The 25820-nt window shown below is 38.1% G+C and overlaps 1 protein-coding gene across 1 annotated transcript in view; it reads left to right on the top strand.

The window, feature by feature from the left end:
* The first annotated feature begins 413 nt into the window (after positions 1–413).
* PAPSS1 (3'-phosphoadenosine 5'-phosphosulfate synthase 1) overlaps positions 414–25820 on the top strand; it is a 38971-nt gene continuing 13564 nt past the window's right edge. The window contains exons 1-8 of the mRNA XM_039710540.1: positions 414–473; positions 7799–7913; positions 10945–11180; positions 12579–12717; positions 14693–14811; positions 18901–19014; positions 20945–21056; positions 23949–24154. Of these exons, the coding sequence (XP_039566474.1) occupies positions 414–473; positions 7799–7913; positions 10945–11180; positions 12579–12717; positions 14693–14811; positions 18901–19014; positions 20945–21056; positions 23949–24154 (1101 nt within the window). The remainder of the gene's footprint in view (positions 474–7798; positions 7914–10944; positions 11181–12578; positions 12718–14692; positions 14812–18900; positions 19015–20944; positions 21057–23948; positions 24155–25820) is intronic.

The raw sequence follows: 25820 nt of genomic DNA, 5'->3' as shown, positions 1-25820 counted from the left end.
GGGCCACGACCAGAGGCGGTGACGTAGGGGAATGGACCATGGGCAGGGACAGGGAGGGACAGGGACAGGGACACGGACACGGACGGGGCCACGACCAGAGGCGGTGACGGCGGAAGTGGCGGCGGCCGCTCCCCCGCGCACGTCACGGCGCGGCGCAGGCGCGTGGCGGGGCTGCCGTGGCTCCCTCTCCCCTCAGCCGCCTCCCTCCTTCCCTTCTTCCCTCCCTCCGTCCGTCCGTCCCTCCCTCCCTCCCTGCGGCCGGCGGGCCGCGGCTCCTCCCTGCACCACCTTTGGCCGAGTCGCGGGAGTGCGCAGACGGCGCAGCGCCTCGGCGGCAGCGGCTTCATCCGAGCCGAGCATCAGTCGGGAACGCGCGTCCTCCTCCCCTGCCTCCTCTTCTCGCTGCCGCGGCCATGGAGCTGCCCGAGAGCCAGTGCAAGAAAGTCAAGCTGAGCAACAGGGTGCCGAGCTGGGTGAGCGGGCGGGCGGGCGGTGCGCCGGAGGGCAGGTGGGCGTGCGGGGCAGGGGAGCGGGCAGGAGCGGCGGCCGAGCCCGCGGGGATGTGGCAGGGGCGGCAGCGGGAGCCGGGACGGGGGCGCCGGCGCCGGGCGCCGCTGCCCGCCCCGGCCGGGAGGGATGCGGGACGGCGGGGCCAGCCCGGTCACCGAGCGGCAGCGCCCGGGCCCCGCGGGCAGCGGCTGTGGGGAAGGGCAGGAAGCCCCTCCGGAGAGCAGCCGGCGTCTGTAGGCTTCGTGCCTGCCTCTTCCGCCCTAAGCCCTCGGCTTCCAGCTTTTTGGAAGAAGGAAGGCTTAAGAATGCAATGTACAATGTGGCCATTCATAAATCTGGGTTGGCCAGAGACTGGGGTTCTTTGTATAGCGGGTGTTATGTGGAAAACTGTCGAGACTGGGCTTAAAAAAATCTAACCAAAGCCTTCATTCTTGTTCATAAAGATGGGGGAAGATCGATTTACAGCAAAAACCAAAATGCAGTTATTTAGAAGAGACATTGCAGGCCTTTGAGAACATTTGATACCTCTGATGCTGCAAGACAAGCGAAAAGAAATGAAAAAGAAAACATGATTTCTTTCAATCAATGCTGAGTTGAAACAGGCAAGACATAAGATGCAGAAAACATTTGATATGAGTGTAAGAGTATAAATCAGTCTTTGATGTCTTGCTGTGGGTAGTGCAGGCCACAGCTTTCTTGCTAAAAGCAGCTGTTGCCTGAAAAACGGGGAAGTTTCTGTCGTAGTGTTGGATAGATGTAGTGCCTGTCCAAGCCTCTTCCACTGTGTACAAGCTCGAACTTGTTCACGTAAGACAGTAACCAGCAATTTACATTCTTTCAATTTCCACTAGGAAAAAGCAAAATCAGATGTTTAGCAGATAGTGAAATAGACGATGTCTGTATGAGGTTAACAAAGTGTATGCAAAAGTTACTCTGTATCATTTCCTTAGTCATAAGCAAAGCCAAGAGAGGTTTGTCCAGACTGGGACAATTCCCTAACGGACATTAAGTGTTTGCTGAGTTCAGCTGAGGTTGGCAACCCCCTCTATGCTACGTGGCAAGTAGAGGAAGTCTTCCACTTCTCCCTTTTTCTTCACAAGACCTCAACTGAAATGCTCTCTATAAACCAATAAGCTTCACCAGGAACAAAAATGCTGCTGATTCACATGCTCCACAGGCAAATGTTCTGGCACTTCTGGCTCTGCATCTGTTCAGTTGAGAGCGAAGTCAAAGCAACTTACCCTGATGGACTTGGCAGCCCCTAGGAGAGTAGGCAGAGCCCTGTCTTTCAGAATTCCTCTGTGCTTCCAGTGTGATTCAGAATACACCTCTGCCTGTGGAAATGCTCTTGCCAAGCCCACCTCTGAGCACAGCAAACAGTTACTCCCCATTTACAGGGCACAGCATAGCCACAGACACTGCCATTAAGTGTGGAGAACATGGCTTGACAGGGAGACGTGTGGCACACTTTCTTTAGAGTGGCTTGGATTCCTAACACTGCTGAGCTGTTGTGTCAGTTTGCAGGTGACTCTGAAAGAGAACTTGCTCCAATTCTTTTGTCTGAGAGCATATTCAGTAGGGTATTTTGGCTTCATTTTTTATCCATCCCCTCTGATGCCAGGCAGTGAACCCCCTCCAGCACTGGTCAGTGAGCTCTCTCTGCCTTTGGTCGTACTGGTACGGCAGCAGGTGGCAAGCAAAGACACACTCCTTAACAATATCTTTAGCACTGCATTTCTTGTATCCACAGTACTGGGGAAGATTCTGGGTGATTTCTGCTGCTGTGATCATTTGAATTGTCCCAACTTTAGAGCACCTGGCAAAGGGGAGCTAGTCTGTGTCAGTGGCAGGAGAGTGTGCATTTGGCAGCTTGGGTGGTGCTTTATGTAGAGGTGTTTAAGTGCCTTATTGTATTGGTATCACTGTGGCAGTCTGCTTTCTGGTGGGTTATTGTAAGGATCCAAGTAAGAATTCTTCTTATAGATGAGAGAAAATGTAATGCTATAGGCTATGGCAGAAAGAGTAAAATATGTTATTGCTCAGATATAATTTCTGGGCTTGTGCTTTGTTCCCAAGCAGTTATCTGAGTCAAAGCATAGATTTTCAAACCAGAATTTGAGAAGTAGCTAATGGAAGGTATTCTTGACAGATCTTTTAGTCCTGAAATCTCATATAAATATGTAGGTATAACCTCTGTGGTAGCTGAATTTTTTGTGTTGGAACCATGTCTGTTTTCCTTGCTTGTGTTTGTATATAGACAAAAAAGATGGGCACTGTTCCAGTGCTGAATAATAAATGTCATAAGAATGTGTTGTTATCAGGGAGTTACTGGTTTATAAGAGGCATATGGTGAGCAAGTTAACAAATGACCTGAAGAACTCTATTATGACTGAGAAATGAGAAAGGCATTGAAAGTAAGACTGCAGTTCAGAGGAGAGGCTGCTCATGTTGCTTTTGCTAGCATATGGGAGTTCTTAGCTTGGGGAGCCAACATGTCATCTTAAGAGCAGAAGGGTATGGACTTAGTCACAGTTTCTTCAGTGTATGTGGTTTATATGGAAACCATGTCTGTTTTCTGATCCTTCCAGCTTCAAGCTGTCCCAAGTTTATGATGCAGCTTGGGGAGTCTCAGCTTGCCATGGAAAGATTTACTTTCTTCCCCAGAGGTCTTGCTTTGTGAAAACTTAAAATTTGTATTGATAGTAGAAGTATAATATTTTATTGTTGCTTGTAAGTAATGAAGAATAAATTCAGCTTATGCAGTGTATATGCCATTTGTCTGTTAACCATAAAACAATTAAGATATAATCTCTTCCTTTGGCTGTCTTTTGATCTTGGCATTGCAACTTGGGTTTGCTTTCCATCATCTGGATGCCTGTCTGTGTTCTTGCATCAAAGGTGTTTGGCACTGATAGTCTGATTTGGTTTTGGCAATAAAAAAATTACAGCTGTAACTGGGCAAAACATCAAGAAAAATAGGAAAAAAAAAGTGTCATCTCAGGAAGTCTGTACATAGAAAAGTTGACAGAGTTAGTATTTCCTTTTGACCCCATCATCTTTCTTTCTTTCTTTTGTTCCTGTGGTTCCAAGGTGTCTGTAATCATTAATTTCCTTGGTCAACTACCTGCAAAGCTAAAATTTACCTTCATGCCAGGAAAAGTAAACAGCAAAGTCATCCTTCCTTCTTTATCATTGCAGCTCTCCAGTGCGCATCCAAGAAAGGATTTCTTTAGTGCCCCTTTTTTTACTTCAATACCCAGATGTTTGCCTGTTGGAGCAATTTAGATTTCATGTGAGAAACAAACCAGCATAGTGGGGGAGAAGAAAGGAGGGATATATCCGCATTCTCAGCTGACATTACTGCTAAAATGAAACACAGTGGACTGAAGCACTATTTCTGTTTAACGTGGTGAAGTAGGAGGGAAAATATTAAGATGAAGTGTTTGTCTACATAATGCAGAAGCACTGTGTTGCAGGGTGGAAGACATATTTTTGTCGGGATGTCAGAGTGGAAATATCCAATGACTGTTAAAAAAGCAGATGAACCTTAGTGATTAATGCCCTTTTTTCATTAGCCCCTTTACACAACTGTAATGTATCCTTACTGCAGTGATTATATAGTGAATGTAATTAGGCTTAGAATTTTGAAATAGCTTTTTCAAAGAGAACTTGCTCATCACATTGAGTTTTTCTATTTCATGTTTCCTTGGTTTCATTTCTTTTAACATTGTTAATATAGCTATCCAAGGTGATGCTTTGAAATAGTGTAAAAGGAAATGACTGTTCTTTATGTGTGGTATCATTTTGGTTGGTCATTTAATTTCATCAGTTGATAGTCATCAAATTTTATGTACAAGAATTTGAAGACAAGCTAAATAATTTAAGAGCACAAACAATATGTGCCAGTGAGTATTTTTTGTGCCACATCAATATTTGTGTTAAGCGTGTATGTCAGGGATAGTAATTAAAAACCTGGGTTGTTGAAGATACAATATTTAGCTTGTTCAGCTATTTATGCTCAGTGGTGTAGGCAGATCATATGGAAGAAAATTATTTCATAGGAAAGTGGACATAAATAGGGAAGTACTTTTTTTTTTTTCAGCAACAGAGAATGACTTGCTAAATTATTAACTTTTTAGAGCACCTCTATAAAATTGGTTTTCTTTCAGAAGATAAGGGGGATTTGGGTGCTGCTTTGCCCAGGATTAGTACTCAGCTCCCTTGTTGGTGTGTCTGTACACAGATAGAAAAGGTGGGGCAGCTGGTGATGGGGTTTTGAGTGCATGCAGACTCTTTGGGCACTTTAACCTTTAGTCTTAGGTGCCTCCTTCAGAAGTACTCAGCTCACTGGTTGCTCCACTGCACCTGTGTGCCTTGTCCTCAAGTAAGGACTTTTCCTTGCTGTGGTTTCTCATCTCTCCTAAGAAGGCATTAATACTTTTTTTCTGACATAAAAGCTGTGTATTTTTCATCATTTTAAGAATCCCTCCAGCCTGCTTTCTTGGGGTTTCTTGTGTTTTGTAAACTTAGTGGAAGACCCTGATTAGTTTAATTGCTGCTTTTCACAGAATTTGTAGGTTGGAAGAGACCTTTAAGACCCTTTTCTAGTTCCTAGTTTCCTAGAAAAGAGAGGAAGCTGATGTAATTTATGGAATATGGACTGGAAGAACTCTCTTTGAATAAGACATTTGACCACCAATGTATGAGACTGATAATAGACTCGTTGCCAGGGATCAAAAGCAATACATGTTTGGGTTTATGTCTTAATGTTAGAGAGCTTACTGAGACAGTGGCATGGGATTTGTGCTTTGAGACTGCTGTTTATCCAGTGCCTGGTACAATGCAGTACAACTGCACTTAATGAGAGAGAATGTAGCTATTACTGTGTTAGTTTGAATGGCTGTATACATTCATTATGCACTATATAGCTTTTAATTTGAAGTACTTCAATTATTTTTGTTGCTTTTAATTCCACAATTTGCTCACTGAGATCTCCAATCTTATGTACTGCATAATTGTTCCTACTGTAAGAAGAAAGATTTTGAATTTTTGACTTTTGGTTTTAATCAGCTGTATTGAAGTGACTTAGTGCACAAAACACTTTTGTTTTGGGAGATAAATTATTTAAGGTAGCATGATCCGCAAGGATAATGTCATTTTGTATGGTTGTAGCCTGTTTGCAGATTGCGGTTTCTTCTTTTTTGATATTCAGTGTTCATCTAACTTTAGTTGCTGGACCATCACCACTGAATTAGAGTTGCTGTGTTTAAAACCTGAACACAGGTTCTTACCTTGAACTTCTGTTTGTATTAACTATGAGCCCAGACATGTCTAGAAATGGGGATATACAATCACACAACTTCATGATTTCCAAATAAGTTATAGATAAACCTTTGAATAGAAGAATGATGTAGCAACAATCCTTGAAGCCACAATTAGATACCATATTTTTGTTAATTCTACTTTGTGGTGTCCCTCTCTGAAACTATGAACAGCTCTCTGCTAGTACTCCACAGAGGAATATAGTCCCTACTTTGTTTTATATTAAATATACTGCATGTTTTCTTTTCGACTGGCACTGATACAATGATGAAAGGGAAGATAGTGCAATATGTTTGCAAGCAAAGGAAGCCCAAGCAGCATTAAAGATACCACTAATCCCTCTCATCCCCTGCCCCCCTTCTCCTCTTTTTTTAAAGTCTTCTTTTTTGTTTGATTGTTCACGCATGATCTGGCAATGTAAGGTCTTGATCTTTCACAAACAAAGTTCATATAGCCAGATACCATTAAAGTCTGGGATGATGCCAAGGCTGATCTTCCTGTGGGCTCTCTCACTTCAGATTGTGAAATGTGTTTGACAGCAGGGTCATCTTACTGAATTTATTTGTACAGCAGGTTATTATGGTGAATTGTTTTAAGAAACTCAGTAACCAGCTTTATTTTAATTAAAATTATATTTTTAAAACCCTATCTTTAAAATAATTCTTATAAAAAGTTCCTTGCAATAATACTTTCTTTAAACATTTAGAATCTATGATAGCTATCTCTTGTCTGGAGACTGATGATACCATACATAAAGGCACTTGCTTAACTGAAATTTGGAAGAGAGGTGCATAGTTTGCAATGGAAAGGCCTCTGAGGAGTTAAAAATGAGCCAAAAGAGCCAGTGCCACCAAATTTGACAGGCATGATCTGCCCTTGGTGAAGTCAAGTTGGCAGTCAGAAATCACCTCCTTGTTTTCTGTGTGTCTTATAGCATAGTTTCCAGGATCTTCTGCTCCATGATCTTACTGGGCAGAGAAGAGAGACTGGTGGTTTGTAGTTGCCCAGGGCTTCCTTACTTTCCTATTCAAAAACAGGCTTATGTGCCCGTTTTTTCAACAGAAACTGCTGTGACTTCTCAAATATGGATTGTCACTTAGACACATCCTCCACCAGTTCACTCAGGAGCTGTGGATGCATCTCATCAGGTCCCATGGACCTGTGCACCTTCAGGCTCCGTAGATGGCCTCAAACCTCATCTTCTCCTGCCTTGGACAATAGTTCTTCATTTTCCCAGTCCCTCCATTTGCCTTTCATGACTTGGGTGGTGTGACTGGAGCACTCATCAGTGAAGATGGAGGCAGAAAAAGTCCTTGACTACCTCAGCCTTTTCCACATCTTGGGTAACCATGTCTCCCTTTTCCATCCAGAGGGAGCCCACATTTTCCCTAGTCTTCCACTCTCAGTAGGATTCCTTTTTGTGTTTGAGTTTGTCCGGGAGTTCCTTCTTCATCCATGCAGGTTTCCTGGCTGGTTTTGCCTGACTTCCTCTTTGTTGGGATGAATCTTGAGCATTGGAGCTTGGAGAAGCTGGATGAGCTTGGAGAAGCTGGTCCTTGAGTATTAACCAGTTTTCTTGGGCCCCTGTTCCATTCAGGTCTTTATCCCATGGTACTCTACCAAGCAGATCCCTAACATTACTTTAATAGAAGTCAAGTCAAGCAGCTCTAGCAGTTCATCTCTCTTTTTAATAGTTGATTTTTCTTAAGTAAGTTTTATTTGAAAGTAGTAGTTGATTAACCTGTCAGTCCCAAGCTTCACTGAAGTAGCCCAAGGGGTGTGGTTGTCTCTGGCTGACTGTTCTAATTTTCTGTGCCGCCTTTGATCCATGCTGGAGCTGATGGAATGGGTATTGGTTTTACATCCATTTTTCTGTCCTCAAGTCTTTCTTTATGCCTGTGGATGAATTTGTTTGCTTTGCCAACTCACCCTTTATCAAAGATTTAATCGACTTCTTCTTTTACAGGGAATGCAAAGGGCAACCAATGTTACCTACCAAGCTCATCACGTCAGCAGGAATAAGAGAGGCCAAGTCGTAGGAACAAGAAGTGGTTTTCGTGGATGCACAGTCTGGTTAACAGGTACAGCCATAGGTTTCTGAGAATCCTTTTGTTTTAGTTGCTCCTTTGAAAAGCTACTTAGCTCTTTTTGGAATGCAAAGTTGAATGCTTGTGAAATCTAAGATCTTGATGCAGTTTTATTACTATTTTTAGGTAGACTAGCAGGAAATTGCTTTGGGACAAATAGTAACTTGAGAACATATTTTGTTCAGTGCTCTGAGAGAGTTGTTTTTTTTGATATTGTCTGCTACTTAATTCTGGTTTTCTTTGCATGCGTTTCTTTTTTTTCCCTTTCTTTTTGTTTTAACCAATTATGTCTCTTTGTACTGTCCATTTTATCTATTTAGAAATGAAATGTTGTTTTTGTAAGAGTCTGTACGTCTGGATCTTTTCTGTAAAAGCTTCTTCTCTTTGGATTATTATTGTCTCCTTGGTTTGAAATAACATTTCAACATAAACCTGTGCCATTGGACAGCAATTGCAAGTTTAGGCAATACATACTGGCAGTTATTTTTGAAGTCAGCTCTGTGGGGTTTTTTGTTTTTTTTTGTAAATAGAGAAGATAAATACATTGTGGAAGACTTTTTTGTTTCACAACAGTGAGAAAATTTTTTCTGTCTTTCGAAGTTTTTGGAAGCTTTAAAATATTTCCTGTAAAGTTCTTTGTTTTTTTTTTTTTTTTTTTTAAAGTGGTAATTGAAAAAGTAGCAAAATAAGTCATTTAATTGGCTTGTAAACCATTTAGAACGTTGTTGTATTGCGACATAAAAGATCCTCACAAAGTATTAGGGAAACTTACTACAATTACATTAAGTAAAACTGATTTCCACTAGTGTTAGTAAATGTGTGTGAAATGTAAAGCGGTCATTGATAACGAACTGCTGAGAGTCATTCCAAGCAGATTTGCTGGCTGTCATCTATTTATTTGGGAAAAGAATGGAGCCCTTTCTCTCCCTGTTTCCATCACAGGCTCCAGCCTCTCTCAATGCTTGAATGATCTGGTGGGCTGCCTTTCCGTTTCTTCTGGTAATTCATTAATCTAATTTTGAAAAAGGTCATGATAAAAATGTGTTCTCAGTTATCTACATGGCAACATTTTCCAGTCAATGTTCTTTTTAAACAAATGTAATCTTAATGCCCAATTTCCTTTTTTACAGGAAGGAGGGTGGTGGTAAGATATCAAGAATGTGTGTGGGAAGCTAGGTTATTGAAGATGTTTGAGCAGTAATGTGAAAGGGTGAAAAGGACTGTAGGCATTGAAGTAAGCAATATTAGCCATTCTAGAACTGTGCAAACATGAGTTTCAGAATTCTAATAGGTATTAGAATAAAAGCTGAAATACTGGGACACTTTGACACTCTCTTAATTTGTCAGCACTTATGGAGTGGGAGTGTATGGAAAGCTCTTTCCGGGATCGTTTTTCATTTTTCAAGGTAACCTTTATTTGAGAGCTCTGTTTTAATGAATGTTGAGTCAGAGGGTCCTAGTAAAGAAAATGGAGGAATTTAGCAAAAATGTGGAAAAACATTGCTTTCATGTGTAAAATAATATGCAATTTTTAGAGTGTAAGTTATTTTAAAGACTTGTCAGCTTGAGGAATGCTTTTAAATTTGTTAATGTATAACATTAACTTTTGCAATTCATTACATGTTGGAGACCAAATGATGTGTGAAAAGACAGAGCGTGTGAGTGAATAGCAAGCTAGATGTGGGGACAGAAATGGCAAGTAAAGACTGCATCAGTGAGAAGTAAATGATGAAATTGCTGAAATATTCTTTTGGACTGTCGTGTCTATTTTCTGTGATCTAATTGCTGCCAAAAGAAGACCATTCAGTTTCCCGCCTTGTGTTCCTTCTCTTGCCTTGCACAGGCTGTACCTCTTGCCCAACTCAACACTGAGCTGGTTCATCCTTGGGAAATCATCAGTGAACTTAACCCAAGCTCCCTCCAGATACACAAGAGGGAGAAAAAGGGAGAAAGCCCCATGAGTGGGTGGCCTGGCAGGGTGATATTAACAGACTGACTTGGCTAACAGGCACCAGAGGAAGCAATGCAATGACTCCTTTTCTTTAAGAAGCTGTCAAGATTTCCTTTGCACTTTGTGTTTTCTTAGGACACATTTCTTAGCACAATTGCTTGTCCTTTGCCATAGATGTCTTGGAAGCACACAAGCTGCTGTTTTGTGTGATTTTTTTTTTTGTTTTTCTCCATTCTCTGAAAGTTAGAATAAATCTTAATCACCACTAATAAAAGCATTTTTCTTCACCCAGTAGTGCTACTTCTTTTTATACTACCATTACTCTTTTTTCCCCCCCACTCAAAGGGTAAATGTCATATGAAGAACCGAGTTTGTGCTCCAGTTATGAATTAACTTCTTGGTATAAGCAGAAGCACGTGCTCCAGATAAATTGAAATCTTATCTGGAAAAATTATTTAAATAAATTTCCAAATGAAAGTGAACAGTGGACTTTTTAGGGCCAGCATAGGTTTCTTGCCAAAGATTCTCAATTAGACCAGACTTTGCTAGCATGGTTTTCTTTTCTTGTTGCTAACACATGCCATTTAGTGGAGCAGCACTGCTGTGTGTGAGTCTTGAGTGAGTCAATGGTGTCTAATTCAATGCTGTTATTCTGCAAGGAGTAAGAACAGAGTGCAAGTTTGGCTTGATCCCATTTCTTTTGTTGACTGAAATTCACTTCAATGTGAGATCTTTCCCTTCTTATATAAATGTAACATCTTAACTGTGCTTGGTTTCTGAATTAAGTTTATTCAGCTAGAAATAATTGCCAGCAGCACTGGGGAAAAAGCATTATCTCTATAAGCAGCAGCAGAGCTCAAGGCCAAGCTCTTACCTGCTTCAAACTGCACACTTAACTTTTACCTTACTCTCTCTTTACCTATTTTCTGTGTAAAAGCCACTTGGCTTGTATTCCAAGTAAGCTTATCCAGAAGGCATTGCTGCTATTGCCTGTCACTTTGGGATTTTCATAATTACAACTTACCTTAACTTGTTCCTATGCTTATATATTTATATGATTATTGAATATTTTAGGTCTGTCTGGTGCTGGCAAGACTACAGTGAGCATGGCACTGGAGGAGTACTTAGTGTGCCATGGTATTCCGTGCTACACGTTGGATGGTGACAATATCCGCCAAGGCCTTAATAAGAATCTGGGTTTCACACCAGAAGATAGAGAAGAAAATGTGCGTCGTATTGCTGAAGTTGCTAAATTGTTTGCAGATGCTGGTTTGGTGTGCATTACTAGTTTCATCTCTCCTTATGCTCAGGTAAGTGTGAAAAATGTCTAGATGAAATGTGGGGAAAATGCAAAATGTCATTCAGAATCCTAGTCAAAGAAATCCATTTCTGAGCATAGCTAGAATCAAATACTTACTTGTGGGTTTTTTTTGTGGTGTTGTGCTTTATGGAGGTGATTACTCAAAACAGAAATATTAATTTAAAAAATAAAATGTTTACATTAGTTCTATAACTGGAACTAACTTCAGTCCATTACACAGAATTATGACTCTAATAATACAAACAAGCTCAAATGATATTCCAAGACTCTTAAAATTGCAATATCTTGTTTAATACATGCAGATTTCAGTACGTCATAAATATGAAGACTAGGTGTAAACTTAACCTGAAGATTTAGGTAAATTGCTTTTAAAAACAATTTTATTTTAGTGAATGAATGGTAAGAGCTTTATTTTTACAAAGTGACTTAAGGGAAAGTGTTTTAATTGCCTGTAGGTTCTTTTTACTTTATTTCATGTTGTGTATACAGCATGCCATTATATAATACTGAAAATTATTGCAAATCCACTTTCACGTTGTTGTGTGAAGTCCGTTTTCATCTGTGCGTAAGAACCTGGAGGGGAGAGACAGAAATGATGTGTGAGCACCCAAGTATGACCCAGGGGCTTTAAGGTTAGGTGTTTCACAGCATGAGAATGTGTTATTTCTTTGGTTAGAGTAGTGCAAACACTTCTTCTGATAATAATTTGGGGAACTCAAACCCTACAGTATAACAGAAGTCTCTAGATATGAGAAAAATAACTAACAAAATAAACAATATTTAGTAAGATTTGGAAGGCTTTTTTTGTTCTCTCAGTGAAAGTCACCAATATTGTGCCAATGCTTGGCAAACCATAAAAATAATACGATAAAGTACTGCGAATAATAGAATATTTTGACTACACAAGTATTGTCAGATTAAGGAATGTAGGGAAAACTGGTGCTTGGAGAAAAGGGTAGTTATATCAAGAGCAGCAGATAACACCTTCTCCCTGCTGTACTCAACTAGGCAGATGTTATGCCTCAGACATGAGGAATATGTTTGGGTATGGGTATAGAACATATGGGTATACATATGGGACATATGGATATGTATGGATGTAGAAAACCCTGCATTCTATTGGCTGGGTTTGGTTGTGGACTTTTCTGACAAATCAAGTTTAATATAAATTATCTCACATCTTCCTGTCAGCTTTTACTATGTGATGTACTGTATCCAAGCCAAAGTACCTTGCAGGGCATCCGTTAATCAAATCACGTTTCTTTTTTCAAACTTTGAAAGCTTGTTTACATTGAGCTGTCATCTTCTTTAAAATGAACTTCAAAGGCAAAAGCAGTACAAATATGTGGGGACAACCTTTTAGGATTTTTCTTCTGTTTTCTTTCAGGATCGTAATAACGCCAGACAAATTCATGAAGGGGCAAGTTTGCCTTTTTTTGAAGTATTTGTGGATGCTCCATTGCATGTCTGTGAGCAGAGGGATGTTAAAGGACTCTACAAGAAAGCCAGGGCTGGAGAAATTAAAGGTGAACCTAGATGTAATCACATCCTTTCTACATAAGTGTAATTATTGATGTAATTAGTGAAACATTAGTGTAATTTGACTCCACTTAAGTGGATGTGCTCATGTCTGAGTGTATCACCCTTAAAAAGAGCATGGATTCAGGACATGACTGAGAAGAAAATTGACACTGACTTCTGGAACTGAGTAGTTAAGTATGTAGGACAGTAAAAGGGTGGAAGTGGCTAACCACACACAGAAAAAGCCTTAAAGGTTGCAATTTTTTGCTTTAGCTTTTAAAAGCAACCTTATTGCTTTTAAAAGCACGTTAAAGGTTGCAATAGAAACAATGTAATGATTTAGGATTATCTGTCTCCTTTGTGTGTCCATTGGCTAGTTAAAAAGAGCCTGATTCTTTTTAAAATCTTTAAAGAACTGCGTTAATAAAACTTGCTAGTTTCTTCCAAAAAGTAAAACATGGCCACTGTCTACTGTAAAGACTATTAAGAACACTTCTGAAGATACTGACTTTTACTTTTAAATCTGTGTTCTATTCTAGTGCCCATGACCATTATTTCCTATTCCCAGCCTCAGGTCAAGATTTAAGTATAACCTGCAATAAAAAAAGCTTAGCTATGCAATCATTCATTTCAAGTATTGTTTCAAGTGCTGCTTTGCTCTGTTATGTTGTAGTTTGCAGAAGCTGATGATAGATAGCTCTGTATTTAGTAGCAAAGCAGTTTTTTTGAAGTATCACTTTTTGGGGGTGGAGTTTGCAGGTTCTGTATGAATTCACTTTAATCAGAAGTGATAATAAAATTCAAGAAATCTAAGACAATTCTGTATGACTGGTTGCTTGATACTTCTAGTACTACAGAATATTTCATGCAAACACCAGGAATAAATAAAGCTGAATGAATATTTATTCAAAATCAAAGTACAACAGCTTGAGCTGACATGATACAAAGATACAGTTCTGTATAGAATCCTTCTCTGTGCCTATTTTGTGAATGTCCCTAATATTTTGTTAATTTTACAAGCCACGTAATGGAATTGTGTTCCTGAAGAAGTGGTAGTGAAGTAAACAGTGCATGAGCAAGATACAAATGAGTGTAGCAGTGGCTGTATCTTATGACCTATCTGATATACAAAGGATGAAAGTTAAACCAGCTTGCCAGTTCACAAGGAATGTCAGCAAATGTTATCTTCTTTTTCTCTGGAAATGCAATGAGATACTTTCTTTTCCTTCTGTTCCCACTTTTCCAGTAATCTCATCAGTGTACAGGTTTTGGAAAAGGTACCAGCCTTTTTTTATCACATGGGGTACTGCAGTAATTGATATTTTTCTTAGGTGGGGAACTAAACTACTAATTTTGAGGGTATTTAAATCCAAAGGGAAAAACTGGAGTTCTAATGTTTGCATTTGCACTTGTGGAGGATGCAGATGTTGAGTTGCTGAAGCCCAGCTGATATTCCTGATGCAGATCTGACTTGTACTGGTGATACTCTTTGCCTTTGGGCTTGGATTTTCCTCCTTGTTTATGCATGGGTGGTAGAATCTCCACGATTTCAAAGCAGATTGCAAGCAAAGTAGGCCAGAACAAGTGTCACTGGTAGCTTGTAGAGTCTGTGACAACTATTATAATAAACACAGTCATCAATCTTAAAGCAGCTATCTTGAGATGAGTATATTAGCTAAACTAATGTAAAAGATGTTGAAATTCCTTACTTCACTGTAAAAATCAAATAGCTTCACCAACAAATAAATGCTATGTATGTACTGCAGAATGTTGAAGTTTGATGCTGTCAGATACTATGATTAGCAAAGAGTCTGATAAAGAAAAAACCTGTTGATTTCCCTAAGAATCTCTGTATTGAGGAAGCTAAAATTCCATGTTCTTGCCTGTTATGTTCATTTATATATAGAAAACTGTCTGTGAACAGCATTAAAGTGAAGTCATCTTTTGGAAGAAGTCACCTAATATTTTTATGTTCTGTAGGTTTTACTGGGATTGACTCTGAGTATGAAAAACCAGAAGCCCCAGAGCTTGTGCTGAAAACTGATTCCTGTGATGTGAATGATTGTATACAGCAAGTTGTGGAACTTCTTCAAGAGAGGGTGAGCAGAAATGGAGACATATCTTAGAAACTTTTTTCCCAAATATTTGTACATGCAATCTGAATATAAGTGCTGGGAAAAACAAAGACAGTTTTTGAGACATAAAGACTTATGCATCTTTCAATTCAAACTTTTAAACTTGTCCTGTTGTGTGTTTCCTCTTTAAACAATGCACAACACTGATCTCCAAGTGAAATAAGTTTTGGACAAGTGGAAAATTAATTTATATCAATAACTGGAAGGGAGAGGAGGCTGTCATAGTTGTTACAGAACCAACAGTGAATGCTGACTTAAAAATGCTAGCAACCAATTTTAAGGAGTCTGAATTTTTACATTGTCTCTGTAGTGTACAAATTAATATATATTGCAGATGTGAAGATATGGGGGTGCACTTACACAGTGATTTAATCTCACTTAAATAGGGGCTGCTTGTGTCTGCTTTCCCTTGTATTCCACTGTTTTTCTTGTACTAGTAAAAGTAATCCTGCAGTTGTGTAATGACTGAGAAAGCTGATCTTCTTGACATGGCTGAGTTGAGTTTCTGGTTCATAGCTTCTGAAAAGGTTGATCTCTTTCCTTGTTCATGCCTGCAATCTACACCATCCCTTTTGAAGTCTCCAGGCCTTCTCCTGTTGCGTGATAAGTAGATATGGCTCATTACCCAACCTAAAGAACCTCACCCCCAACAAACACCACATGGAAAGCGAAACAAACAGACAAAAAACTCCCAAACCCAACACTAAAAGTGAAGGCAGTGAAAAGATGGCTTTATCCTCTTGAAACCATGTCCCCAGAATTAGCTAATCCTCATGTAGAAGAAATGTATTTCCTTACATTCTTATCTCTAGTCAGTGAGCAGTGGATAACACTCCAGATAACTATTTCTTTTCAATTGAGATACTCTTGCAGATAATAACTCATGTTTTTTTATGTGAGTTGGATGTTCTGGAAATTTTGAGTGTTGACAGTAGTTTGAGTAAATAGAGCTCCACCAAGTGTTGAAGTTGATACAGGCAAAAGACCTCATCATGCAGCCAGTATGAATTAATTTTAACCCTCTGTGTAAGTACTGCTTTGGGGAGATTGTACTGAAATTTTCAAGAAAATTCCTCAAGGATGACTGCTTGCTCAGGGTTGCTCAGGAGATAAGACAGGGCAAACCATAAGATAACTTTTGCCCAAATCCCCTTCTGATTTTTTTTTTTTTTTGAAGAAAATAGGAGAGCTGTGTAGGAGTCCTACCTCTGAAAGGTGGGGCAGTTCCTGACTGGAGGGGCTCTGTGCCTCCTGCTCAGAACAATTCATAGTTATAGAAACCTATGTCATATGTGCCAAGATAATGATCCCTGAAAACTTGTATTGGTACATAGTGCTGACTGATGGCTCCTAGCCCAGTCAGCTTTGTTTAAGGTACATCTGGCACTTTTTTTCCTCTTCTTTGAAGATAACGGTATAATGAATGGCAAGATATCTTAGTGATTGCTTAGTTCAGTGGGAGACAATGAAATTGAGGCAAGGCTAAACAGGCATGTCTTGGTTTTAGACCATCTTAATGAAGTGCTGTCTTGAGAGTATGAATTCTGTAGATTTCCTGTAGTTTGAACAAGAGGGCTTATAGGAAGGCTGAAGAACGACTTTTTATAAGGGCATTTAGGGAGAGGGCAAGGCTTTAAACTGACAGAAGATAGTTTAGATTAGATATAATGCAGAAATTAATTACTGTGAGCCTGGTGAGACAGTGGAACAGGTTGTCCAGAGAACCTATGGTTGCCCCGTCCCTGGAGGTATTGAAGGCCACGTTTGATGGGTCTTTGAGCAACTTGGTGTAGTGGAAGGTGTCCCTGCCCATGGCAGGGAGGTTGGAACTAGATGATCCTTAAGGTCTCTGCCAACCCCAGCCATTCTATGCTTCTATGATTCTATGAAATGAATTGTTCAGCATTATAAAGACATTTGCCAGCATTATTAAAACATGTGCCTGTGCTGCAGAGAAGGCTATCTGCATGCAAAGAACCCACCACCCCAGTGTGAGGAGGCACGTTTCCACAATGCATCTAGTTTTTTGTTTGTTTGTTTTTATTTTGCCATATTTTATATGAATGACTTGTGAAAGAATAAATATTGTGGAATATTCTGTAACTTGTCCTTTGGTAGAATTAAGCTTTCAGTAAAACTGATGTCTTAGAATGGTCACTAGATGGCTTGCTAGCCTAACATTTTCCTAATTCCTAAAATTCATGCAGTTTAAAGATGCATGGATTCCTTTTGTTGCTGGTTTTCTTGTTTTGTTGATGTTTTTTTAATCTAAGTTGATGTTTTCAGTATCACTTTCATGTGTGCAAGGGAGTCTTGATTTACTAATCCTACAAGTTTTCCAAATGTCAGACTCAGTTGCTAGAACTGTCTTCAAGTTGTTTACATTTGTATAATGAAGTAGGTTGTTGACAGAAACTGCATTGTGAAACCTTTGTTTTGCCTGTTAGTGGGACACTAAAACCAGGATAATACTTGAAGAGATCTTTTTAATAGGCACGTTTATTTTAAGCTATTGATGGTTTGTAAAATTAAGGCATCCTAGCCTGCTAATGAGCCAGGGTCCAGAGGGAAATCTGTGAAGCAGCATAATGTGCACTCCATCATTATAGCGTTGCTTTCAGGAGGCAATACCTTCATTTGATTCTGGTGTTGTTGTTGTGACAGAAGTCTGCTGCAGCTCTCCTGGGCTGTTGTGTTGCTGCTGAGGCAGAGAAAACAAAAGGCTGATTTTGCCTAAATTACAATGTATTAAAATCTGCTTCCAAAATGATGTCTGATATGTAATGGAGCAAGCTTTTCCTTATAAAACACCATTTCTAAGTGCTAGTTTAATTTGTCTTTATTTGATGTGTCTTTGAGGATATGAATTATGCAACAGGCAGTGAGACTCATCACATCTTGTTACTCCCTCAGTCATTTTATCTCTCACTTGTCAGCATTCTGCTGCCTTTATTTTACTTTCCATGGAGGTAGTGCCTAAGGTCTGATAAATGCATTAAAATTCCTGAGCTAACTTTGTGTTTTCTACAAGCAGCCTATTTACTCTGACCTGCATATATTGGAAAAGTAAAAATGATTTGATTATTGTTCATTGCTCCAAGGGTGAACTTTTTTTCTCCAAAAGTAAAGCGTTATTTTACAAAGGTTTCTCAAACACTGAAAAATGTGTTTTAAAAAGAATAGTCAGCCTCTTTTCACTGATATTTTGGTACTGAACATCACTGGAACGTTTGACTGGGTTTTGACATATTACACCATCCTTTCTTGGAGGAGACTCTTAGCAGTTTTACCATGATGACCTTCTCTCCTCTTTTAATTATGGTTTTATCCTTGTGTTTAACTCTTCCAACAAGTTTAAAGTCTTAAGAATTGTGGAGTGAGAATATCTTGTTAAATACACTGAATTTTTTTTCAAATCAAAATGTGTTGGTTATAGAGCTAGATTTTGGTACATTGCATGTATATTCTCAGATGACATCACATTTAAATATTCTAAGAGTTAGTATATAGATGAAAATACTGGTGTTACGGCATTAGCTGTAGGAAATACTTTTTATGTGTACTTCTGTATTAATTTTCAGTAGAGAAGGACCTTTATGTATTTTGCCTTCATGTTACCATTTTTAATGTTTTGTATAGTGAATGACTTAAATTCATAAATGCTTAGTCTCTAAATCTTCTTTTACTTCTTCAGCATGTGTAAAAGCATCAAGTCTGCCTTTCTACTGTAGATAATGTAGGCATTAATAAGTCATAAAAACTTCATTCAATTCAATAGTTAAATATTTACTAGATAAATGTTATATGGGTTACTTAATGTTTAGAAAAAATCTCTTGTCAGAATGTTTCATTTTAGGCAGTCTGCTGGCTTGAGTAACTAGGAATATATCATAATCTTGGAACAGTGCTGGCTTTTAGATGAGTAAAAATTGCATAATTAATAAACTCTTGCTGCTGTGTAGTGCAACATTATAATTTTACTTCTTGATGTGTGTTCAGTGCCCAAGAGGCCTTCTGAGCAAACATTAAGTTCTCTTTATTCCTTCTATACAGGACATTGTACCAGTGGATGCCTCTTACGAGGTGAAAGAGCTTTATGTGCCAGAAAACAAGCTACAGTTGGCCAAAACTGATGCTGAGTCTCTGTTAACCCTGGAAATAAATAAGGTATTGTGTGTTCAGGTGTCTCATTGCTGCAGTTGAAGGACAGTTTGATCTGTTGCTGTTCTGCAGCTGAAATACCTGCATTGGTTACAGAATACACCTTGACAGACTTTTTCCCTCTTTCTTTGAATGAAAACAACATCGTCTGTGGTTTCTTTGTTTACTTACCAGAGATAATTGATCTTCATACTTTTATGAATAATATCTGGTATAGTGTTACTTAATTTATCCCCACCCCAGAGAAAAAATCTACAGTGATTTCCTCCCACACTCCCCACAGATCCGTGGACAAAACCATGCCTGGAATGTCTTGTATGAGAAATATTTTCTAGAAGGATTGTTTACTTTTTTTTTTTAACTTTACTTACTTTACTTTCACTTGTTGTGAATTGTAATTGCCTAGAAATATAGGGGAAATCAATTACTACTTCTTGATTCTTCCTGTTGGTAGCCTTCAGCTGAACAACATTAACTTTTTATGTTTTAATAAACATACCAAACTCAAACAGTTGCAAAGATATGACCAGATCTACTTTATTGCTTTTTTTTTCTGATTACAACATACTTGTGCTGTGTTTCTGGTTTCCAGCAGAGAGAATATAGAAAAGCATGGGACAAATTGATTGACCCTATTCTTATTTTGGTTAAATGCATTATTTTTCAACTTAGATCAATTAGATGAAGCTGCTTCTGGCTGTGTTTTTGTTCTACCTCATTCTTTTTCTTAATAAGCCTAAACACAGATACAGTGCATGAGTTTTTTCCACTGGCTTTTTGATGGTATTACTAGAACTTAAAGCTAAACATTTGATCTAGGAGCTGACTAAGCTCAGAGTTCAGTATGTATTGTGAGTAGACTTTGGAGGATTGGGGTGACAAACTAAGCATCGAACTAAGTAATTTTAAAATTTGCTTGGTCTTCTACTAGTAATGAATATTGATACTTCCTTTCACCACATTTAACTATTTTTTTCCACATATATCTCTGTAAAAAATATATTGTTTGTTGACGAATAAATACTTAAGGTCACCATTATTACACCTCAGTAGGGCCCCATTCTAAATTGCTCCCTATCTAGAAAAACAAATAATTTCTCTCTCCACCCACAACCACTGGCCTGTTAAATATCAAAAAAGTATCCAGTGTAATCTTGGGAATAACCTGGGTTTTGTACTTGCCTCAGTATAAATGAAACAGTGTAATAAAATTAGTCATGCCCTTTGCAAAAGAGACTTGCACAAGCAAAGCCTGTCCTTGTCAAAAACTTGACCAAGTCTTAGTAATGCACATGCAGAAATAATGGAGACCACACACTAAGTCATAGTGTGACTGAGTGCTAAGGAAGGAAATTCTGTGTAAACTGATATCTCATACTGAAATAAGTACTAGTCCAGAGAGAATTTTACTTCTGGATTGTCTCATTGTTTATGAAAAAAAATTATTTCTCATTTCTTTAAAGATTAAACCTCTTAGTATTTACACTCATAATTCTGATTTTTTGTGGTGATTGTATGTATTGTTATTATTTTTTCTCTTTTTTTGCTTTTTAACGTCTTTGTTATCTTGTTTTGTTAGATAAAGGCACGTGGGATTCTCTGATTTTGTTAAGAAGAACTTTATCAAGATATACAAATAAAATTTGTTGTTGTGTGTTTGTTGGTTTGATTTTTTTAACACATGGACATTTGATTGAGTGTAGGGTCTGGAAAATAGCCAAAAATATGAACAGTGAGGAACAAGTTGGGGTTTTTTTCCTTACTTGTAGAAACTTTGAATTATTTGTGATGAAAACCTGTAACACTGAGAAATCTTCCATTTGTACTGTCCTGCATTTTAGAATTAAAGCATGATCTATTATGATTAATACCTGATGCCAGTAATTAAGCAGCAATTTTTATCTGCTCTAAGTCTATCTCTTCATTTCTTTACAAGGTGGATATGCAGTGGGTACAAGTGCTAGCAGAAGGTTGGGCAACACCCCTGAATGGCTTTATGAGAGAGAGAGAATACCTCCAGTGCCTTCACTTTGACTGTCTCCTTGATGGTAGGGTAAAACACACCATTTGTAAAACCGAGCAAACTAATCATGCTTCTAAAATATTTTTGATGCTTTGCTTCTTAGTGGTGGTGTGGTAACACATTATCAGGCTTGTGCACAACATCAAGTCTGGGATAAGGGAATAGAATATTATAATAACCAGTTTTAAATGTGATGGTTTTATTCTTTTTACACCTACCATCATGTTAGAATTTGAATATTTTGTCTTTTTGCCTTTACAATTTCTGAAAAACATTTAATTCTAAAATGCACACTTCTAATTAGTTTTGAAGAAATTGATCTTAGGATTTGGAATTGCAGTTTAATTGTTGTTTAGTTCTGTGACCAAAGGATTTGTTTGATATTAGTAATGAAGAAAAGGACAACAAACTGACTTGAGTGCTGGAGCTGTTGCAAGTGTGAAATCGGTCTGAGTATGAACAATTATCACATGTAATTGAATTACTAAGATTTAGTAATTTCCTGGGATGATTTAAATGAGTAAATTTTATTTTGCATTACCATTTGGCTAAGAACTTTGTGAAAATAGTAAGTCATAACATCCTCAGATTTTGGAGTTTGATTGTGATCCTCTGTAATTTTTCATTTATTCCTCTTTAAAGGCTGTTTTACTCCAGCCTTTTTCCTATATTCGTGCTTCCTTTTGCGTCACTCTTGTCTTGATAGAGACCAAATAGCAGAACAAAAAAAGTCATCTTTCTCTTAATTCTGTGATACAGACATCTGTCATCGTTATATTTCTTAATTTGCTTTTGTCTAGGTGCTATCCTATACAGTATAATGCCATCCTGTTACTTTGCAGTATAATTTTGGGCTGCTAGTTTTGTTCTCATTTCATTTGCTTCTGTACATCCATCCAGGTGAAAAGTCCTCTGCAGATTGCATGCAATGCATTCAGCTGCTAAAATAGCCTGTAGGTCATAGTCCTGTCCTGTAATTTTCAGTAAATCAGGATTTTTATAAGTAATTTACAGCCTTGTATAAGTGAGTGTTTCAGATATAACAATATAACAGTTTTTTAAACTTCTTTTGCTGTTTTGAGCATCTCATCTGTGCTACAAAAAAATGCAAGTAATGAAAAATAGCAACTTTTTGATGGAAACTATTTGAGTCCTAAGCTTGGATAAAGTCATTGTTTCTGTAGATGTCCTGCTACTGATTTCCTCTTTCTAGAGATCTACTACAGCACTTACATGTGTAAATCTTCTTAGATAAATATGATTGCCTTAAAACTGCTTTGCTACTTGCAGCAGTAGCAACAGTTAGGTCAAAGCAATATCCTCAGAGTTTCCTCCTTGCTTGGGATGTTAGTTCTGGGTCTTAGAGCAGCAGTCATTTTGCAGGGCTTTGATTCTGAAGAGAGGGAAATAGTTTAGTACCTGCAATGCATCTCATCCTTTGAGCTTTAAAAGCAGTGTTCATACTGACTGACTTCTGAGCTGTGGAGATCACTGTGCTGATAGTCTCTCTTGAAAGATTAAATTGTCTGGAAAAGTCTCATCCTGACACTGTGCTCATCTGTGATTCAATAGACTTGCTTCACTGCCTTGCCTCTGTTTCATTTGTTGCTGAAGAAATATGTAGGAGATATTATGTATTTATTTGCTGGTCATGGACAAAATAATCAACAGGTTTGACATCTCTTCATACTTTAAAATATTTATTTACTTGTCTGCAAAGTAAGTTTTTTCTTTAAATTATCCATTTTGGGGTGTCAGACCACTCTCTGTGACTGCTGCCAAATTCAATTTTATGGCCTAGTTGCTTTGAAAATAACTCTGGGCACCAAGACTGAACTTAGGAGGAGATGCACAGCATGCATTATACATTTTACATTAAGAAAGAAGGGGATTTATTTTTCTCTTAAAATTTTCATCCACTTTATAATTCCCTAAGAAATTTAATTTCCTAATAAAAAAGATATTGCTTAAATAATAGCAAAACTAGTCTTATTTTAGAGTCTTGGCAAATGCCAAAACCTCCATTAACTTTAAAGGGTCCATGACTTTTCTCCTGGAGACCACACAAAAGTTTAGAACCCAAGCCTTTGTAGAAGACTTACAATATTTACTCCGCTGGGTTTCTCAAATCTCATTCTTCCAGAAAAGAAAAACAAGATTTCAGCATCTGGCAGTGAAGTAGGTGCTTAAAAAGGAGGACCACACATAACCTTAAAATTCAGCTACATTGGCTTAGTTTTAGAAGTGAAGTAGCTGGTAAACTTTCAGCTGAACAAACTATGCAAATATTTGCCTGAGTCAGCAGTTTTTTCTGGAAGGTAAATGCTTGAATCTGAATAATTTTTAAGTATACAACAAAAGTCACCTTTTGAAATAGTTCAGTTATGTGTGTTAATTGCTTGGGTGTATCTTTCTACTCCTATTGCATTGTTTTTGTTCTTTGGGGCCAAAAGTATGGCTACTAAGAATATAATTTCCTTTTTACTAATTATCCACTCCAGCAGCAACCTTGTCTGATATTTCAAATGATCTATTTTAAAATGTTATTTGTGTATTTCTACTTTCTATATAGATTCTTAAGAAGGGTATTAATTTGACATTCCAAAAAGTAGTATCCTTGCAGTTTAGATATTTTTGTGCAGCTCTAAGTACTTGCTGTGTATTGTACTTGTGCTGTATTTTCACTACTATGTTGACTCTTTCTCAAACCTCAGTATTTGCTCAATTTTATAGCATGTGTATCTTATGGAAGTATGAGTTCATTCTAAAAAATGTTTAATCCCTGTTAAAATAAGTATTTCAACTACCTGTCATGTAATACACTTACAGCCTTACAAGTAACCTGTTAATTAGGTAGGTGTTCATAACATTGATGACTGTTACTAAGGATAAAGGGCTTTTTTGATTCCCTCTGCAGGGGGAGTTATTAATCTGTCAGTGCCTATAGTGCTAACAGCAACTCAAGAAGACAAAGAAAGGCTCGACGGGTGCACAGCAATTGCACTGGTGTATGAAGGTCGCCGCGTTGCCATTCTCCGTAATCCCGAATTCTATGAGCACAGGAAAGAGGAACGCTGTGCTAGGCAGTGGGGAACCACATGCAAGGAACATCCCTATATCAAGGTGTGTGTTTCAAAGTTGAAAATCTAGTCCCATTAGCTGTACTGTTGTGGAGCTGCAAATTTAGTGAATGGCATGTCTATAATTGATGTACTTTGATAAAAAAACTACTTTGAAAATTAGTTAAAATATCTGAGCAGACATAAAGGTAATTTTTTTCTGTGCAGCTGTTGAATAGTCTGTACTTAGTGTGAAAATCCAATGTCAGTATGTACACATGAAATGAATTTAGAATGTACTGTAGAATCTGTGCTACAGAAAAGAGAACTTTGCCCTCCAATGTGCCTAGAAAAACACATCCCTCTGTCACCAGATGGATCATCAAAGCTCCTTAATCAGTGGATATATGCATTGTGAAGGATAGAAAACTTCTTTTCTGCCTGCATGTGGTGCACGTGAGACCTGCCTGCTTTAGATGTTTTTCAAACAGGCCCTGTTCCTGGAGAGTTCATCATTTCACTCTCTGGGGAGTAATTTCCCATCCATTGTGTTGGTTATGTTTTATTATCTTGGCCTTATGTGTATGTCATACTGCAATGTTCTAATTGTAACATACTCACCACAATGCTGTATTGGCTTATGCAAGCTGATGTAAATGTTACATCTTAGCTCTGCAGAGTCAAAACATGTTTATTTCCGCATTTGTCTCTGAGGTATTTTTGTTTACAGGTATGACATAAAATTAGATAAAGATAAATCAAACAAACTTCAAATTATGAGCTTGCTCTTGAAAAGGGAAGCCTTTGAAATGTTGTAAAATAATCTGTATGACTAACAGAGGATTTTTAAAGCCCTTGATGTGTTCTATGATGCTGAAAATAAGATTATCCCTTTATTGAAAGCTTAACACAGATCCAGTAAATTCTAAGCAAATCTCATGCAGACAAAATTTAGATGACTTCTTATGTAGAAAATAAGGAACTATATTCTTTTGCCTGTACTGAGGTGTATAGCAGTAGCACGACAGCACATGAATTTGGTGGCTGTTCTTAATCAGAAATATTTGGGTACCTGAGAGATTGTGTAGTGCAGAGTTTTTTCATCTTCGTATGATTATCACACCTTCCCTCCACCTTGGTAAGATGTCAAAGTCTGGCATTTTCTTCAGGAATGGAATGGATACTGTGGCATCATTTAATTCCAGCAGGTCAAAGGAAAAATAAATTGAAAAATTCACACCTAATTTTCACATCTTGGCTTTTAGGTTTAGTATGTGGTATCTTCTGTTATATCAAGGTTTATTGTCATTTCTAAGTTACATAAGGCTAAAAAAGTTATCAGAAATGTGTATGAAACTTGAAAGTTTTTTGTGATTTCATCTTCAAAACAAAATGCATTCTTAGAAATTAAAAATTTCACAGTAATGTCTATGGCTCTTTGTAGAGTATGTTAGGAAGCTTGCCATAATTATTTTTTGATAAAGCGTGGGGTGATATTTAAAGATATAAAATAAGTAGTGACTGTCTAACATCTGTTACTTGGGTAAACTGCTACCATGAAACAAGTCCAAAAGCTGTTCCACTTCAAAGATTCTGATTTTATTTGTAGATTCAAGTGGGTGAGTAGTTAATCAGAATTGTTTTGTTTGTTACTTTATTCCTGACTAGAATCTCGTAAACTACAGAGTTGAAATGCTGCAATATCTTGTATTGCAGCATTGTAAATCTTG

This window comes from Passer montanus, unplaced genomic scaffold, assembly GCF_014805655.1.
Source record: "Passer montanus isolate IOZ18808 unplaced genomic scaffold, ASM1480565v1 scaffold23, whole genome shotgun sequence".
Taxonomy (NCBI): Eukaryota; Metazoa; Chordata; class Aves; order Passeriformes; family Passeridae; genus Passer; species Passer montanus.
The sequence above is the reverse complement of the archived record's forward strand: the minus strand, read 5'-3'. Positions and strand labels throughout refer to the sequence as shown.